This window comes from Rana temporaria, chromosome 8, assembly GCF_905171775.1.
Source record: "Rana temporaria chromosome 8, aRanTem1.1, whole genome shotgun sequence".
NCBI lineage: Eukaryota > Metazoa > Chordata > Amphibia > Anura > Ranidae > Rana > Rana temporaria.
The window spans coordinates 26,150,573-26,169,937 of NC_053496.1; the positions used below are offsets into that span (position 1 = coordinate 26,150,573).

Consider the following 19,365-nt stretch of genomic DNA (forward strand, 5'->3'; position numbering starts at 1 on the left):
CCCCCATAGCAAGCTGCTTGCTGTGGGGGCACTCAACAGGAGTTGGGACCCAAGAAGAGGAGGATCTGGGCTGCTCGGTGCAAATCCACTGCAACAGAGCAGATAAGTACAACATGTTTGTTATTTTTTTTGAAAAAAAAATAATTTTTACAAAAACGTAAAAAAAAAAAATGCCCATGAAGACTCCTGGAATACAGGACATCATTTTAACCTGGGCTATAAACCAGGAAGCAACTGAAGAAATGTAAAAAGAAAAGAAAAAAAAAAGAAAACATGTAAAAAATGATATATATTCTCATTCACGTATTGGTGAATGAGAATATATATTATTTTTTACATGTTTTCTTCAGCATAAGAATTAAAAATGGTTTATGTTCAAAATTTGATACAGGGAGTTTAGTTCTACTTCAAATGGACTCTCCCTTGGCAAAAAAAAAGTATATGTACAGTAAAACCTTGGTTTGAGAGTAACATTTTGCAAAACTGGCACATTTTTAAAATACATTTGGACTTGATATATAAGCGGTGTCTTGATAAGAGTAGCGTCATGTCACAACCGAGTATAAAAGAGAAGAGAGGTACCTCGAAGTGTAGCAATCTGGTTACATTTAATGAAAGTACAACATTTAAAAACTCACATGGTTGATGATTAAAACAGACACATCTAAATATGCAGGCATCCGGGATAAAGCTGTCCACATAGACCATTTTCCTCACCGCCATTGATGTCATCCCTTCCACGAGCGGTTCCAGCCTCGCTTTCAGATCGCTCTACTGCAGGGTAGTCTTTCTGGTCACGATTGCAGACCGATTACCGGTGAGTCAGCAGTGCGGAGGAAGGTCTATGTGGACAGCTTTACCCCAGATACCTGCATACTTAGATGTGCCTCTTTTAATCATCAACCATGTGAGTTTCTAAATCTCGTACCTTCATTAAATGTAACCATATTGCTACACTTAAAGGCGCCTCTCTTCTCTTTTATACTCTGTGCTCCTGATGGATTTTGCTTCTAATCCCCTTGGGGATACTGCCATTTGTGGAAGGACATTTTATGGTTGCACAACTTATCACATTGCTATAATATTTTTATATAGACTATAAACTGAAGAACTTGGTTGTGGAACGAATCATTTGAGTTTCCATTATTTCTTTTAGGAAAATTTGCTCCGATATACAAGTGCTTTGGATTACAAGCATGCTTCCGCAATGCATTATGCTCGCAATCCAAGGTTTTGCCATTGTTGGGCAACGTTTGAAAAGCTAGTTCCCTGGCTGTATCTGGCTTCAATACTTCTGAGTCACAAACCTGGAATAAACCTGTTGTAAATGTGTGTCAGAATTCCAGCCATGAAACTATGCTCAAAGAAGAATTTAGGAATGGCAGTCTCTGAACGTTTCTCATGACAAAATCACTTTAACAAAAGTTCACAATGAAGCGATATGTTTTGGGGGTGTTGACACACATTTTTTACACATTAACATGTGTGGTGTAAAGGCAATACCTTCATTATGAATGGGCTGCCAACACACCACTCTGGAAAAAAATACATACATGACCCTTTTTTTTTTTAAAGTAGCGTACCACAAACTATGGTATGATGCACTACAATGGGTTATGCTTTGGACTCAACTGTATAGTGCACTGGAGTGCCACAAACGGTGAATGGCACCGCAACACACTGCACATTGAGCAGGTGCATTAGCATGGGTTGTGGAAGCTTGCATTGCTGCAACGTACAAGTGTGAATAGACCATTAAAAATGTGACCATGCTCGGTGATGGGCAAAGAGGAGGTGCCAACTTCTCCTATCATGCAGAAGGCAGGAAAAAAAAAAACATAATCCGATGCAGTCCTAGAATGACCACATTTTCCATCTACAGAAAAATTGTCAGAACAGCTAACCACTCGAACAGAAAAGCTGGCAACAGTCCATGCACCTGGTGAATGCTGCCAGAGAAAAGTCCTAAACGAGCATCTCTGCACACAATTTGCACATATTGCAGTCCTTTAAAAGCAAAGTTCACCAGCTATTAGGTTACATAATGCTTTCTGAACTTGGCAGATATATACATTTTTGTGCTTCAGGAAGAACAAGCTTCCGTCCGTTATTACATTTTCAATAATATAAAACATAGTAACTGTGTAATCAGCTAGCCACAAATTGGAAAGGTGAAACAGTAATGCATGCATTCTTTTTTCCGTAAAACGCCAAGGCCTATTGATGCTACAATAATGGAAGAAAATGAAATTCTTACATAGAATGCATTTTTCAGCTATCAACGAGAAAGGATACAAATAATACAATGAATATGAAAAGGTACAAGAAACAGAATTGTAACTTAAAATAACATTTATGTAAAATGATAGTGTGTTTAGACAAGTTGATGCTTTATACAGCATATTATTTTGTTCAAGCACCTTACTGAATTAGTTCTAGCTCTGTACATCCAGAATGAATATTTGATTAATAATAAAACCTATGCTCTGCCCACACAGGGCACATAATAAGTATTTGCCGGTGTATAAGGCGGCCGGGCGTATAAGACGACCCCCTAATTTTACAGTTTAAGATTTTTTGCCTGTACTCACCGTATAAGACAACCCCCCTTTCCGAGGCTTCCGACGCTTCATATTTCTTTCTTCTAGAGCCATATTCTTCTTCCTTCTTGCTGAAGTTAATCACAGCGAGCAATGTATTCTATTAACCACTACAGACCCGCGCTATAGCCGAATGACGGCTTCAGCGCGGATCTGAATATCCAACAGGCCGTCAATTGACGGCCGCCCCTTTGGGCGTTCCCCGCGCGCGCTCCAGAGCGCGCTGCGGGGAAACTCTGTGTTGGCCGTGTCACTTGGACACAGCCAATCACAGATCGCCGCGAACGGCCAATCAGAGTGGCCGTTTGCGATGCGATCTGTGCGGCCAATGAGAGATGATCTCATATGTAAACATATGAGATCATCTCTCATTGCCGGCTCACACAGAGACAGCGTCCTGTCTCTGGAGAGGAGAGCGATCTGTGTCCCTTGTACATAGGGACACAGATCGGTCACCCCCCCAGTCACCCCCCTCCACCTACAGTTAGAACACTATATAGGGAACATGTTTAACCCCTTCCTCACCCCCTAGTGTTAACCCCTTCAATGCCAGTCACATTTATACAGCAATTAGTGCATTTTTATAGCACTGATCGCAGTATAAATGTGAATGGCGACAAAAATGTTTCAAAAGTGTCCGATGTGTCCACCATAACGTCGCAGTCCCAATAAAAATCGCAGATCGCCACCATTACTAGTAAAAAAAAAAATAATAAAAAAATAATAATTCTGTCCCCTATATTGTAGGCGCTATAACTTTTGCGCAAACCAGTCGCTTATTGCGATTTTTTTTTTTTTTTTACCAAAAATATGTAGAAGAATACGTATCGCCCCAAACTGAGAAAAAAAATGTGTTTTTTTTTTTAAAATTGGGATATTTATTATAGCAACAAGTAAAAAATATTGTAATTTTTTTCAAAATTGTCGCTCTTTTTTGTTTATAGCGCAAAAAATAAAAACCGCACAGGCGATCAAATACCACCAAAAGAAAGCTCTACTTGTGGGAAAAAAAGGACGTCAATTTTGTTTGGGAGCCATGTCGCACGACCGCGCAATTGTCAGTTAAAGCGACGCAGTGCCGGAAGCTGAAATTTCAGGAGGGGGGTATATGTGCCCAGTAAGCAAGTGGTTAATGAACACAAAGCCTGCTTGGATTGGCAGAGGCTGTAACATCATCAGCCCACGCCTCTCTGACTCTCAAAGCCAATCCGAGCAGGCTACTGTATGTAGCCTGCTCGGATTGGCAGAGGTTGTTACTCCAATCCGAGCAGGCTCTGTATTCATTTGAATACATCGCTCACTGGGATTGGCTAAGCGGTATATTCTGTATGTAGCCGAAGCTACATACAGTATTACCGCACATCCAGAAGGCATCCGAGCAGCTGACCCGGCGTATAAGACGACCCCTGCTTTTTGGCCAGTTTTTTTAAGTGTAAAATGTAGTCTTATACGCCAGCAAATACAGTATATTTTAATATAGTACTTCTCCACAGCACAGCACCTTTTGTTTGTGCTCCTGGTGCCCGGTTCGGCTGCTGGAAGCTCCAAAAAAATAAAAGTAGGTATTTTCAGGTATGGAGGAGCATTTGACTAGTTCCCCCTTCGGATTTTACCTTCTAATGCCTTCTTTGTGGCACTAAGTCAATTTAATGTGTAGAGGGGTCAACATAGAAAAAAAAATGTAATGCCATCTCTGCAATAACTGTACATTTCCCAATGTTTACTCCTTTAAAAAGAGAAGTAGGGCCAAAGCTATTTTGGATATATTTCTGAAGGTCTCAGGAGTGCAGTTAATTCTAAAGCCTGCTGTCGACTGACATCACAGAGTAGGTCCGGGTTCTGAAAAGATCCCAACCATATGGTTGGGATCCACCCAAATGCCTGGACTTGTGACTGGCTCAGCCTTTCAGTGAGCTACTCCCATTGCCTCTACAGCCCAGCACATCAGGTGAGCGCTGGAGAGGTAGAGCAGAGAGACCGACAGCCACCGACTCTCTGCTCACTGAAGGCTGAGAACTTAGTGATCAACAGTCTTTGATCACTCAGTTCTCAGCCTTAAAAGTGGTGGGGGACAAATGCAGCATCATATCAATGCTTCATCCACCTAGGTGAATATATATATATATATATATATATATATATATATATATATATATATATATATATATATCCACCTAGGTGAATATATATATATATATATATATATATATATATATATATTTTTTTTTAACAACCCAACAAGTTGTTATTCATTCTGCAGATCTGTGCTTTTTCCACCTGCCCTGCTGCTTCTTGATCATTAGCTCCACAGTCTTTAGATGAGTAGCCCTGACACGGGAAAACTCTGTTTCTACTAGTCAGGTTACCTCCACTCACAGACTTAGTGTGGAACAGGGCTTGGTGTAAGTCAGTAATGGGGAAAGGGTCATCTTCAGGAAGCCTCATAACTAGTAGTTTGTCCTCTGCTTTATGGTCCTACTGTATAGCTACTGTTTAAAAAGTGAAATGTGACAAGAGGGAAACGGGAAATGTGTTGTCTGCCACAGTGTTGTATTGCCTAAGGATACAGACAGTCCAAATGTCAGAAAAGTAAATGGTTATACACATACTGGGGGCAACCAATACAAGCATACCAATTCTTTGCAAGAAAAGTCACTAAACCTCCACTGCAAAAGTAGGTATTGCTGCCATCTTGTGGGGTGTTGGTGGGTAATGTCAGCAGTGGAAGGGAAAGGAGCAAGGGCGAAGGCACGATGAAAGCACAAACAAAATGTTCTGTTACTAAAAGAATCACGCAGCCACCACATCTCTCTCTCTCTCTATTTGCACAACCTTACTTGTAGACAGTCACATAAAATAAGAACTCAGCTTCCCTAGTGCATTCTGGCTTTCATCTTCTTAGTTTTGTATATACAAAATATGACAAAAGGTAGTGAAGCTTTTTAAATGCAGCACTTCTATTTCCATGTGCTCCAATATCATTATTATACGTGGGGTTCATGAAATCCCCCGTCCAGATGACATTCCTCAGTTGTAATGGCCATTAAGGGAACTCAGTAATGGCTTTAAAATTTCACAAAGTAAAATTGCAATATATTAGATCTCATAATGGAAGGATTACAAACCTTATATACATCTCTTCTCTCTCAATCTCTTTGTAGAAATTCTGCAAAGACAAGATAACAAATATTAATTTCAGCTATCATTCCTTGTCCTTCTGTCGCTTTAAAGGGGAGTCCAACAATTTCTATGATTTAGTAGGAATTGCATTTGTTCAGTAAAGATATTATTATTAGGCAAGCGTATGAAAGCTTTTGGTTAGACTAGTCTAGATTTTGAGAGGATTGTATTTTAGTAGATGGTTTCCTAACTTTTTTTTTTTGCTTTGACTGGGGTTTTTCTTTTTGGATTATGGATCTGTATCCCACGATGATCAAGATGAATCTGGCTATCATCTTCTTATTACATACACAAGGGAGTATGAAACCACATCCTTCACATGTACATGAACAGACTAGAAGTAATGGGAGGGTATACCCACTGCTTACCCAAAATATGGACAGGGGTATTGTTACCCCAGTAGAGACAGGGGTGTTATGGGTGTCCATGACATTGGGTGTAGCACTGTGCGTATAGTGTTCCCGGCTCTTATGCCCGCACTCTTTTCTCCACAGACGTACAGCTTCTGCTGTTACCACAGTGACTGGGCAGGTTCGTATGTATGGGGTTGCTTACATCCGCCCACTACGGTGTGCGCGTCCTACCAGATGGCTGTCCAGCTGAGAATCCATCGTCGGATACGCACACTGCATCATCCATTTGCGCCTGTTGATATGTCGGAGCGTGATGACGTCACACGCTCACTGTGCACGTTATACTCGCGTTGAGTATAAATAGACCCGCGCGGCTGTCACTAGCTGCAAGGGCGTCTGGTAGCCATACTATTTACACAGCTGAACACAGGTAACATAATTCCTAGCTAGCATATTAGAGATATATACATGCTAATTTCAAACTTAGAAGATATCTACTTAATTATAACCTAATGCACCAACTTAATCTATCCTTTTCATTATAGATATTGTTTGCCTTTGGTGGTATTCCTTGCGATGCTGCAAATGCTTTACATTACCCATACAATCGATCTACAAATAATGAGGTAAATTCTCATAAATAATAATAAGTAACTCTAGGTTATGAAGTAAACTCTCGTTTGCACGCTTACCAATACATTATTATGTATTCTTTCTTTATTTTAGATCTATCTACATAGACGTATGCTAATGCATTTAATAGGATACCTGAATCTGCAGCTGTGAATATATAGGAATACACAAGCTCCCAGGCTATGTCATGGGTGACACTTATTTTTTGTAGGCATTACTCCTTTCAAAATAAATAATACATTAAGTCAATGTTATCTCTATATAGATATGAGCCCTTGTTTAGTTTAGTTAATAACATTTATATACATTAATTAACATAGTTTATCATTATCCAACAGTCGACATTAAGAATCCCCTTTCCTCTTTTCTAAAATAAGGGCCATTTGTTCCTCACGTGATATACTCTACTTCACTGTGGATCATCCAATGGAACGGTTGTCAAACTCCCCCTTTTAAGAAGTTGTGCCTGACAAGTGGTGCCAAAAACAATAATCAAACTCCAAACAAACTGTCTGAGTTCAGAGCAACGCTCTTTATGGTCCCCTTGATTACATCAGGTACTGCTTTGATTCTCGTTCAATAGATGATTAATCTTGTCCTCTACCCTATTGTATAATTAGGTACCATTACTAGACTGGATATATGTTGTATTGTATAAAAAATTAATGCCTGTATATATTTATTTAATAGAAAAGAATGTTCACATTTTTTCCTGACAAAGCCACATAGCGAAACATGTAGAACATTAACTGCTGAACATTTGAATGGAGACTTTTTGCTTTTATGTATATTCTCTATTTCTTTACTTTGACTATTGTATGTATAAAAAAAAATACATATATTTTTTATATAATATTCATATTTTGAATTGTCACTAGCACCTTTAAATTACCATCACTATCCCAATGGGACCTTATATATCATTGTTACAATATAGTTGCAATACTATTGTACAAGAAACATACTGTAAAATATTTCTGCTCACAGGGTGGGTTGCCGATTAACCACTTGAGATCCGCGCTATAGACGAAATACGTCCGCAGCGCGGCTCTCAAGTGCCAAGTGGCCGTTTAAAAACGGCCTTTATGTGCATTACCCGCGCGCGCCACTGGGTGGCGCGCGGCGGGTAAAAACTGTCCCGACGCATCGCCGAAGACCCGATGCGTGTACCTGGCGGCCGCGATGTCCGCCGGGTACACGCGATCGTCGGTGACACGGTAGGTGACAGCAGGAACGTGGAGCTCTGTGTGTAAACACAGAGCTCCACGTGCTGTCAGAGGAGAGGAGACCGATCTGTGTCTCTTGTACATAGAGACACAGCATCCGTCACCTCCCCCAGTCACCCCCCTCCCCCACACAGTTATAACACACCCAGGCTACACAGTTAACCCCTTCCTCACCCCCTAGTGTTAACCCCTTCCCTGCCAGTCACATTTATACAGTAATTAGTGCATTTTTATAGCACTGATCGCCGTATAAATGTGAATGGCGCCAAATTTGTGTCAAAAGTGTCCGATACGTCCGCCGCAATATCCCAGTCCCAATAAAAATCGCAGATCGCCGCCATTACTAGTAAAAAAAAAAATAATAAAAAAAATCATAATTCTGTTCCCCATTTTGTAGGCGCTATAACTTTTGCGCAAACCAGTCGCTTATTGTGATTTTTTTTTTTTTTTTACAAAAATACGTCGAAAAATACGTATCGGCCTTAACTGAGAAAAAAAATAGTTTTTTAAAAAAAAATTGGGATATTTATTATAGCAACAAGTAAAAAAAATATATATTTTTTTTAAATTGTTGCTCTTTTTTTGTTTATAGCGCAAAAAATAAAAACCGCAGAGGTGATCAAATACCACCAAAAGAAAGCTCTATTTGTGGGGAAAAAAGGACGCCAATTTTGTTTGGGAGCCACGTCGCACGACCGCGCAATTGTCAGTTAAAGCGACGCAGTGCCGGACGCTGAGATTTCGCCTGGGAACGAAGGGGGTTTATGTGCCCAGTAAGCAAGTGGTTAATACTGCCATGACCCAATTCAGGTTTAAGTGCCTATTTCTTCAGTTTATTTTAGAGTATTGTAGATACCACATCAGAATTCCCAAGCAGCCTCTTCCAACTGGTCAATATATCTCACCAGTCTCTTGTAACTTGTCAAAAGGTCCTCGAAGCCTATTGCGACATGCCAGAGGTTCTCAAAAGACTCTTTAAAATATGTTAGTGGTGATTTATAACACTGATTCTGGCAATACCAGTCTTTTGCTACTTAATGGTCTCCACTAAGGTAGCAGCAGTGAAATCAGATAGGTGGCCCTTTTGTCAAGTCACAACCCAAATTCAATTTTGGGAGGTGGTTGCGTTGGGTCATAAATGGCCTCAAATGAAAATACAGGTTACAAATTATAAGCATAAGAAATATATGTGCCCACTTGGCTCTTTAGTTCAGTCTTTTTTTTTTTTTTTTTTTAACAACTTAATTTTCTTATTGCTGGTGAGGAATATTTTCTTTCTGTGAATACAGCTATGTTGCTGTGCTAAGTGAGCTTTACCATTAAGTTTTTTTTTTCCCTTTCCATTTTTTTTTCTGTTTCCATACTAAGGCCTTATGCTGGCTTGCTCTAGCCTTTTTACATTATAGTCAATGAACATGAAAAACACAGAGCCTGTTTATATTTAATTCACCAATTTTTTTTTTTGTCCTTTTTGTGTTCTAGTTTTGGGCAATAGCCAGCAACCAAGCAACTAGAAATAAGAGCACTGAAATCAAAATCAAGACCAAATTAAAAATATTGTTTAAAAACAGGCTGCAAGACTGCACTAAAATCTCTCATCTTCTCTCAGTTGTAAGTCCTGCTTATGGAAAAATTGAAGATGGTCTAGTACAAGGGTCTAAAAACATTCTAAACAAAATGACCAGTTTACTGTAGTTCACACTTTAGGTGTGTCAGACTGTGCCTAGCAGGAGTAAACAATGCCACATTTTTGGTGTCAGTGAAAAAAATTGCGGGCGAATGTTGGGGTCAGTGGAAGGAATAGTGCCTGATTGTTGGTGTCAGTGGAAGTAATAGTGCCCAATTGTTGGTGTCAGTGGAAGTAATAGTGCCCAATTGTTGGTGTCAGTGGAAGGAATAGTGCCCAATTGTTGGTGTCAGTGGAAGGAATAGTGCCCAATTGTTGGTGTCAGTGGAAGGAATAGTGCCCAATTGTTGGTGTCAGTGGAAGGAATAGTGCCCAATTGTTGGTGTCAGTGGAAGGAATAGTGCCCAATTGTTGGTGTCAGTGGAAGGAATAGTGCCCACTTGTTGGTGTCAGTGGAAGGAATAGTGCCCACTTGTTGGTGTCAGTGGAAGGAATAGTGCCCACTTGTTGGTGTCAGTGGAAGGAATAGTGCCCACTTGTTGGTGTCAGTGGAAGGAATAGTGCCCACTTGTTGGTGTCAGTGGAAGGAATAGTGCCCACTTGTTGGTGTCAGTGGAAGGAATAGTGCCCACTTGTTGGTGTCAGTGGAAGGAATAGTGCCCACTTGTTGGTGTCAGTGGAAGGAATAGTGCCCACTTGTTGGTGTCAGTGGAAGGAATAGTGCCCACTTGTTGGTGTCAGTGGAAGGAATAGTGCCCACTTGTTGGTGTCAGTGGAAGGAATAGTGCCCACTTGTTGGTGTCAGTGGAAGGAATAGTGCCCACTTGTTGGTGTCAGTGGAAGGAATAGTGCCCACTTGTTGGTGTCAGTGGAAGGAATAGTGCCCACTTGTTGGTGTCAGTGGAAGGAATAGTGCCCACTTGTTGGTGTCAGTGGAAGGAATAGTGCCCACTTGTTGGTGTCAGTGGAAGGAATAGTGCCCACTTGTTGGTGTCAGTGGAAGGAATAGTGCCCACTTGTTGGTGTCAGTGGAAGGAATAGTGCCCACTTGTTGGTGTCAGTGGAAGGAATAGTGCCCGATTGTTGGTGTCAGTGGAAGGAATAGTGCCCGATTGTTGGTGTCAGTGGAAGGAATAGTGCCCGATTGTTGGTGTCAGTGGAAGGAATAGTGCACAATTGTTGGTGTCAGTGGAAGGAATAGTGCCCGATTGTTGGTGTCAGTGGAAGGAATAGTGCCCGATTGTTGGTTTCCGTGGAAGGAATAGTGCCCGATTGTTGGTGTCCGTGGAAGGAATAGTGCCCAATCGTTGGTGTCAGTGGAAGGAAAAGTGTCCTATTGTTGGTGTCCGTGGCAGGAATAATGCCTCAAGGCCCAGATAAAGGCAAGCAAAGGCCAAATCTTGCCCCCAGGCCACAGTTTGGAGACCACTGGTCTAGTGAATACACACTATTATAGAAGTTGTTTGTTTGGCTAAAGGGGGGGGGGGTATTCTCAAAATATTTGAAATTAATGTTTAAAGTATAACTATAGGCAGGTGTTCCAATCCCTCTCCAATTCAAAACTAAAGAAAAACTTTTGCCTTTAGTTCTACTTTAGGCAAAGTAGCTCAAAGCAGGCTTAAAGGTCTACAAAATATGGGAGAGAGTGGAATAAGGAAAATCTCTATAAGAAAAAGTGATACTAAAGCTTAGTTTTTTTTAAATAACAAACATGTCATACTTACCTCCACTGTGCAGTTCATTTTGCACAGAGTTGCCCTGATCCTCCTCTTCTGGGGACCTAGGTGGCTCCTCCCCACATTAGATAGCCCCCTAGTACAAGCGCTCTCCCAAGGGGGTTACCTTGCGGCTTGCGGCTGCACTCCTGAGTCATACACTCTGCATCCATAGATGCTGAGTGTATGACCCGGCCCCACCCCCGATGCCCGTGTCATTGGATTTGTTTGACAGCAGTGGGAGCCAATGGCTGCGCTGCTATCAATCTATCCAACTAATGCCGGGACTCTGTGGAGAGAAGGACGGCAGGGACATGCCCACGGAAATTCATGGCTTAAGCAAGTAAAACGAGGGTCTGGGAGGTCGGACACTGCAAGGGTTTTTTTTCATCTTAATGCATAGGATGCACAAAGGTTTACAACCCTTTTAATATTTTAATGGACTGCAGCAAAATAATTTTAAAACTACAAAAAAAAAAAAAACGCAATATAATGTATATTCTGGTTTCAATTTTGAATAGCATAGTGAAGAGTTAAAGCCTTATATTTCCTTTTTTTTTTTTTTTTTTTTTGCCCCTGTCCAGGAGATTTTTCTCTACATACTGAGTGTGATAGGAAGAGAGGGGAAATAACATAACTTAATGTTTGTTTTAAAGAGTGGGGAATATTTAATTTCAAAATGTGTATGGCTGTCTGTGTCTCCACCAGAGAGCTTTCACTCTACTTCCTGTATGGAGGGAATATGTTCCTAACAGTGATACAAATCAGAAATTCTAAAAATGTTCTACTTTTTCAGAAAAACAAAAAGTTTATGCTGGAATTCCACTTTAAGGCATATTGACAAATCTAAATCATTATAATGGGTTTCATGTTTCCCTTCATCTTCTAAGTAGACACTGACCAGAACATTGACAGTGCAGCTCATCCGGTTCTCTTTGTTCTCATCATGCATTATTGTTCTATAGTCCAACAGTCTCTCCATCAGGCGAACAACCAAGTTCACAAAGGTCTCTCCAGTCTTTGCCAGATACTTATGTTTCCTACAGTGCTCCAAGAGTCTGCGAAAAAGTAGAAAAAAAAATCACTCCAATCTGGTTCCTGAATGTTATTTTAATCCCTGCGCTTCATTAACACATGTTAATTATAAATGAAGTGTAAAGTTCACGGCTTGCTCGTTATTGTCTCCTGTGTCTATACTTGGGTATAAAGCTTAGCGGTTAATCAACACTTACATTTTCTCAAACAACACTTTGTACTGCTCGTCCCCTCGCCCTCCTTCCACTTCATGGTCCAACTTTGTGATAATCTCATTCTCAAACTGAAAGACACAGAGCATAAACACAAGTTTAGATGTACTGACAGCATAAAAAATATACATACGTTTGTCATAGATTTATTTAAAGACAATGCACCATTAACCCTTTCGCTGCCAGAGCCGTTTTTGCGTTTTTATGCATGTTAAAAAAAATTACACAAAACCCACAAATATATAATTTTCTGAAAGCAGATACCCTAGGGCAGTGATGACGAACCTATGGCACGCGTGAACTTAAAGCGTTCACCCAAATTTTTTTTTTTAACATTAGATTGAGGCTCATTTTGGGCAGCAGAATCGGGTGTTTTTTTTAAAAACGAAGCAGTACTTACCGTTTTAGAGATATATCTTCTTCGCCGCTTCCGGTATGGTCTTAGGGACTGGAGGTTCCTATTTGATTGACAGGCTTCCGACAGTTGCATACATCGCGTCACGAGTAGCCGAAAGAAGCCGAACGTCGGTGCGGCTCTATACAGCGCCTGCGCACCAATGTTTGGCTACTTTCGGAAAATCGCGACGCGCTGTATGCGACCGTCGGAAGCCTGTAATTTAAATAGGAATGCCCAGTCCGGCAGCCCATACCCGGAAGCGGCGGAGAAGATCGCTCTCTAAAACGGTAAGTACTGCTTTGTTTTAAAAAAAAAAAAACACCCGATTCTGCTGCCCAAAATGAGCCTCAATCTAATGTTAAAAATTGAGTTTTTGGGTGAACCTCCACTTTAAGGCCATCTGTCCACCAGCTGAAGCCCAACAGAAGATGGGTGTTGCAACAGGACAACGACCCAAAGCATTGAAGTAAATCAACAACATAATGGCTTAAATAGAAGAAAATACGCCTTCTGGAGTGGTCCAGTCAGAGTCCTGACCTCAACCCGATTGAAATGCTGTGGCATGACCTCAAGAAAGCGATTCACACAAGACATCCCAAGAATATTGCTGAACTGAAACAGTTCTGTAAAGAGGAATGGTCAAGAATTACTCCTGACCATTGTGCACGTCTGATCTGCAACTACAGGAAACGTTTGATTGAAGTTATTGCTACCAAAGGAGGTTCAACCAGTTATTAAATCCAAGGGTTCACATACTTCTTCCACCTGCACAGTGAATGTTAACATGGTGTGTTCAATAAAAACATGGTAACATTTCATTTTTTTTTGTGTCATTTGCTTAAGCAGACTGATTGTCTATTGTTGTGGCTTAGATGAAGATCAGATCACATTTTATGACCAATTTGTGCAGAAATCTATATCATTCCAAAAGGGTTCACATACTTTTTCTTGCAACTGTATGTCAAATTGTGACAGGTTCACTTTAAAGTGGTTTCATACAAGCCAGATGGGGTTTGCAAATACCTCAAACATATAAAGAAATAATCCAGATATTTGTAGAATTTTACTTGTTAACTTTCATATTGCCTTTCTTTTCCCTTTTGCATTTCAGTTTTTGGAAAAAAATAGCATAATTAAAAGAACAGAAAACAGGATGTGGCTTTAATTAAAATTACTATCATTATCTCTTCCCATAATTACATATTACCTATTATCGCTTACAACCTTTCAGGAGAATTGTGCAGTTGATTAATTTAGTATGTTAAATACGATCATAAATTTGACCTTTTTTCAAAGCAGAAATTAGCTGAAACTGAGATATTTATATCAGTTTAGATAAGTATTAAGGGGAGAAGGCATATCGCACCGTGGCGGTTTGACCTTTTGCTGTTCCTTTTTGCTGTGACCTTAGAGATAAGCCAATGCACTACACTGGATACATACAAAATTGACAGAACATGATTTTTTAATTTTTTTCTCCTATAGTTCTCACACATCCATTGGCGAAAGGAGGAATAAATTGTCCAAAGTCTGAATGGCCAACATAGGACGCATATGCTCCCACAGGCCTCTTATACTGGCCTGCTCTTCTGGCCTTGTGTGTTGGACAGTTCCCTGTACCCTTTGGAAAATAAACTGTAACGCCAAAACATATTCACCGATACATCTACATCATTGCAGGCTAAAACAGATAGACAATCTGGTTACTCTCTCTCTCTCTTATGCTAGAGCAGGGGTGTCCAAACTTTTTTCAAAGAGGGCCAGATTTGATGAAGTGAACATGCGTGACATTTAGCCTGACATTCTTTGAACCATTAAAATTCGGTCTAAGTGTGTTACTCCGAGCAATAATACACTGCCCAACAAGAATTCTCTTGCCTTTGTGGCTGTGTACGAGTAAAGAGATGAGCTTGGGCTTATTATTTGGATATACCGTATTTATTGGCATATAACACACACCTTCACTTTAAAAGCAAAGTTTCAGGGGAAAAAATGTAAAGAACTGTGAAGCAAAATAAGGGTCATTGCCCATCTGCAGACCCACCATTGCCATGACTGTAGCCTCATCATTGCCAGGAATGCACCCGCCATTGCCAGGAATGCACCCATTTGCTAGGAATGCACCCATTTGCCAGGAATGCACTCGTGAGCTCCAAAAATAAATTACAGGAGAATCTCCTGTTTACACAGCGGCCTCTTTAATAGAAAGTCCCGCCTCCTTTGATGGACAGAACAATCGTCCAATGGCAGCGCGCGACTTCCTATTACAGAGGCCGCCCGTAAACAGAAAATTCTCCTGTGTGTGTACGGCGGCACTCGTCCCGCCTCCTCCCTGTCCCGTTCCAAGGCATATACATCTTTTGTGGCCCCCGGTGCTGGGAGATCGTCGGGGGCCACAAAAGATATATATGGCTAAATAACCCGGCAAGCCGTTCAGAACCGAAACGCGGGCCGCAATTGGCCCGCAGGCTGGACTTTGGACATGCCTATGCTAGAGGGTCTGTTTGAATATGTATATTGGCCTGTGCAGTCCTACCTTGAGCTGCTCATCCCGAATCAAATCTATCTAATGAAACAATGTCTGATCAAACTCTTCTGTTACTTACATAATAATGTAAAGAAATGTGCTGAAACAATAAGACAGCGTGGTATTTTGGTGAAAACCAAGTTTTCTTTGCAGCACAGGGCTTCTGGGTTCAGCTTCAACTATAATATACTATGATCTTCCAGGTACTGATGGCAAAATTAAACTGGGCTGAATGGGGGCAGAGATGTGCATACATTCCTTTCCAACACACCAGTAGCCATAAGAAGCATAGACCTGGCTAAAGGAATGCATTGCATTGAGCTACTTTTAAAATTTAGGATATGAAGCGTGTGTGTTACTGGGGAGTTGCAAGTGTGTGTATGTAGGCACGCTAGTTAAGCTGGCTATATACAGCTCGACTTTTGGCTGTTTCCTGCTGCACTGGCCAAAATTTAAGCCATAGGTGGCTCTGTTGGCACCACCTGGCATGACAAAGCATTTGGCGGAGGTAAGGAAATGTAGTCAAGTATAACCTCTTGTTACTGGAAAAGTCCAGCCAAAGCTTGTTAGGCTGGGCTTCTCCTATGGATCACAGAAGTGCAATTCGTTTTGCACTCCTGTGACCCATTTTCAGCACAGAGAGGTCTGAAGTCCACTTTATGCTGATGTCACAGAAATCGGTACAGGCACCGCGTCATCCCAACAATAGGAGTCTGGATCCGCCAGGTGCCTGGACTGACACCAGTCTCAGCGAGCCGCCCCTATACAGCTCATTGCTCTAGTGAGCGAGGAGGGAGCAGATAGGACAGATGCCGATTGAAAGTCAGCAGCTCTGTGTGTGGGGAGCTGTGAGAACCGAGCCACCAGCGATGTTCGAACACTTGGTTCTCTGTGCAGATGCACGGGAGGACCAATGCTGCATCCACCTAGATATGTATGAATATGGAAAAACTCCAAACCCAACTTCTCTTTTAATTTTAGAAAAAAGAAAGCCTTTAATCACACTTTAGGGATTGATAAGCGATATACAAATTTTGTTTTAGGGTTTAATGCCACTTAAAAATGCATACTTGATAAACAATGCAGTAAAATGTGGAACGTTAAAAGCCAAATGACAAGGTACCCCAATACTGGAGGAAAAGATGTGAAATGGACTTTCACAGGTGCCAACTCTATACTTTGTTTCAGAAAAAAGCAGAACATGTTTCTAAATCCAATCACCACCCCCCGTGATTATATACAATGGGCCAGATTCAGAGAGAACTTACGCCGACGTATCTGTTATGCTGCGTAAGTTCTAGGATGCGCCGTTGTATCTATGCACCGTATTCTTGAAACCAGATACGCCTGAATTCTAGCTCCATCGACCGGTGCAAGTCTCCTACGCCGTCGTATCTTGGATGCAGATTTACACTGCCCACTAGGGGCGCTTCCATTGATTTACGTGCCAAATATGTAAATGACCTAGATACGCCGATACATGGGGTCACGGTTAATTTTAATACAACACGCTCACTACCTTCCTAATTTGAATTAGGCGGCCTTACGCCGGTCCATTTACACTACGCCGCCGTAACTTAGGGAGCAAGTGCTTTGTTAATACTGGTCTTGCCTCTCTATGTTACGTCGGCGTAGCGCATATGAGATGCGCTACGCCCACTCAAAGTTACGCCGCTGTACCTGAATCTGGCCGTGTGTGTGTGTATATATATATATATATATATATATATATATATATATATATATATACACACACACACATACATACACACACACACGCAGAGTTTGCATACTCTCCCTGTGGCTGCGTGCGTTTCCTCCAGGTACTCTGGTCTCCTTCCACACTCGAAAGATATGCTGGTAGATTAATTGGTGATCCAGTGTTTGCCCTAGACTAGAGGATCAGGAAGATTTATTTTTTGTTGCCTTCCTCTGGATTAACTTCTGATTTAGAGTTTTTAGATGCAGGTTTTGAATGTATAAGCTTTTGTCTTTTGGTTGAACTCTATGAACAGGTGTTTTTTTTTTCAGCCCAATTATATAAATGGCAATAACTGCTCTATGGAACATTAAAAAAAATTATGTCCAAACGATGAGGCCCAAATTTGCAGTTTAAGACCAAGCCCACTAAACTTTATCAAGCCTTTAGTAATCTTAGTATGACATTTAATAATGGCAGGGCGAGACACAAAAAATAATTAATTCCAAGGGCACGGTCTTGCTACATGGGAAACCACTAGAAACAGTCATAATGGATCCACTAATGCCAGAGTTCAAAGCCGATCCACGATTATTGCTGCAGTGCTTTATAACTTACAAGTTGCTGGGGAATAGCAGAACAACAAAACTCCCAAACCATTAAGGTCTCTGTTCCATTAAAACTTAATGAGTACAGTTCTAGTTGCTTAAATGCTCTATGCGCCAATAATTATTAAGCGCTTGCTCTTTACTCACCTGCATTGGGATGCTCTAACGGCTCACAATATATCTACACTGAACATTTACATTTGGATCTAGACCGTTAATTTCCATCACAAACTTATTAAGTCTTTCAGCTATTTCTGCTAAGTCTGAAAACGGTCTCTGGAGCTGCACTTGGCTAAATAACACTTCACAGTAATTTACACAGATGAAAGCTATTTTTTTCCCCATCTTTAAATGTTGATAGGATTTTGTATTTTTTTTTCTAGTGAGTGCAGAATTGTCATACATTTAAAGGAAACCTGTACAGAGAAGAGATATCTGGCAGTGCTGACCCCTCCTGAAAACACTAGCTGCTTGGCTATCACACCAAATCAAAAGCTAAAGACCCCTTTCAGACTGAGGAGTTTTCATAAAAATAGCGCCTAAAAACCGCATAAAAAACTCCTTCCCTGCAGTCTCAATGTGAAAGCCCGATGGCTTTCACACTGAGGTGACGCATCTTTGGAGCGGTGAGAGGAGCGGTGTGTTTACCGCTCCGTCACATTGAAAGCAATGGGCACTGCGGTAATACCGCCGGCAATGCGCCTCTGCAGAGGCACATTCCTGGCAGTATTAACCCTTTTTCGGCCATTAGTGGGGGTTAATACGGCACCGCTAGCGGCAAAATATTGCCGCAATTCCGCGTTTAGTCTGAAATGCAAATCATTTTGGTCAGTCCCTCACAATTGCACCCCTCCCTCCCAAATCACTGAGGAAGGCTATTCACTTTAACCAGTTAGGCAAAGATGACTAGAAGGGGGTGCCAGCAGCTAGCAGCGACCTTACACACTACACTTGGTCACTGTGCCCTGAGCCCACCTCGTGTGACATTAGCAAATTTAAATTTGCTAATGTCTTCCTGCTTCTTCTCCCGGCCAATCAGAAAAATAAAATGTTAATGTTTTGTGGACGCCACTTTAAGGTTTTCCCAATACAGTACAAACAAAAAAAAAATAGAAGACTAAGCAGAATCAAAACCTGAATTTTTTTTTCTCGACTAAAGAGACATTTGCAGTATGTCTAGCAAATACTTCAGCTCTATTGCCAATTATAGATCGTTATCAAACTGTGAATTTCTCAAAACAGCGAACTGCTGATTACAATTGCAAATTTTTATTGAATTCTTTAGTTTGCGAGTGCCATTTAAATACACATTTTTTAACCAATAATCATGTTCTGCTTGCTTGTACGTTGACAGACCGCTGAGAATGCTCTATAACAACCTCATGAACTAGCATGGTTGCTGGAGGTGCATATATATATATATATATATATATATATATATATATACACACACACACACACACACATATATATATATATATATATATATACACACACACACACACACACACACACACATATATATATATATATATATATATATATATATATTT

The 19,365-nt window shown here is 40.9% G+C and overlaps 1 protein-coding gene across 2 annotated transcripts in view; it reads right to left on the bottom strand.

Moving 5' to 3' along the window:
- Positions 1-19,365, bottom strand: part of DOCK1 (dedicator of cytokinesis 1) — a 529,562-nt gene that overhangs the window by 102,359 nt on the left and 407,838 nt on the right. For both annotated transcript variants that reach the window (XM_040361423.1, XM_040361424.1), the window contains exons 34-36: positions 12,567-12,652; positions 12,236-12,392; positions 5,726-5,766 (exon numbers count right to left, since the gene is read on the bottom strand). In XM_040361423.1, the coding sequence (XP_040217357.1) occupies positions 5,726-5,766; positions 12,236-12,392; positions 12,567-12,652 (284 nt within the window). The remainder of the gene's footprint in view (positions 1-5,725; positions 5,767-12,235; positions 12,393-12,566; positions 12,653-19,365) is intronic.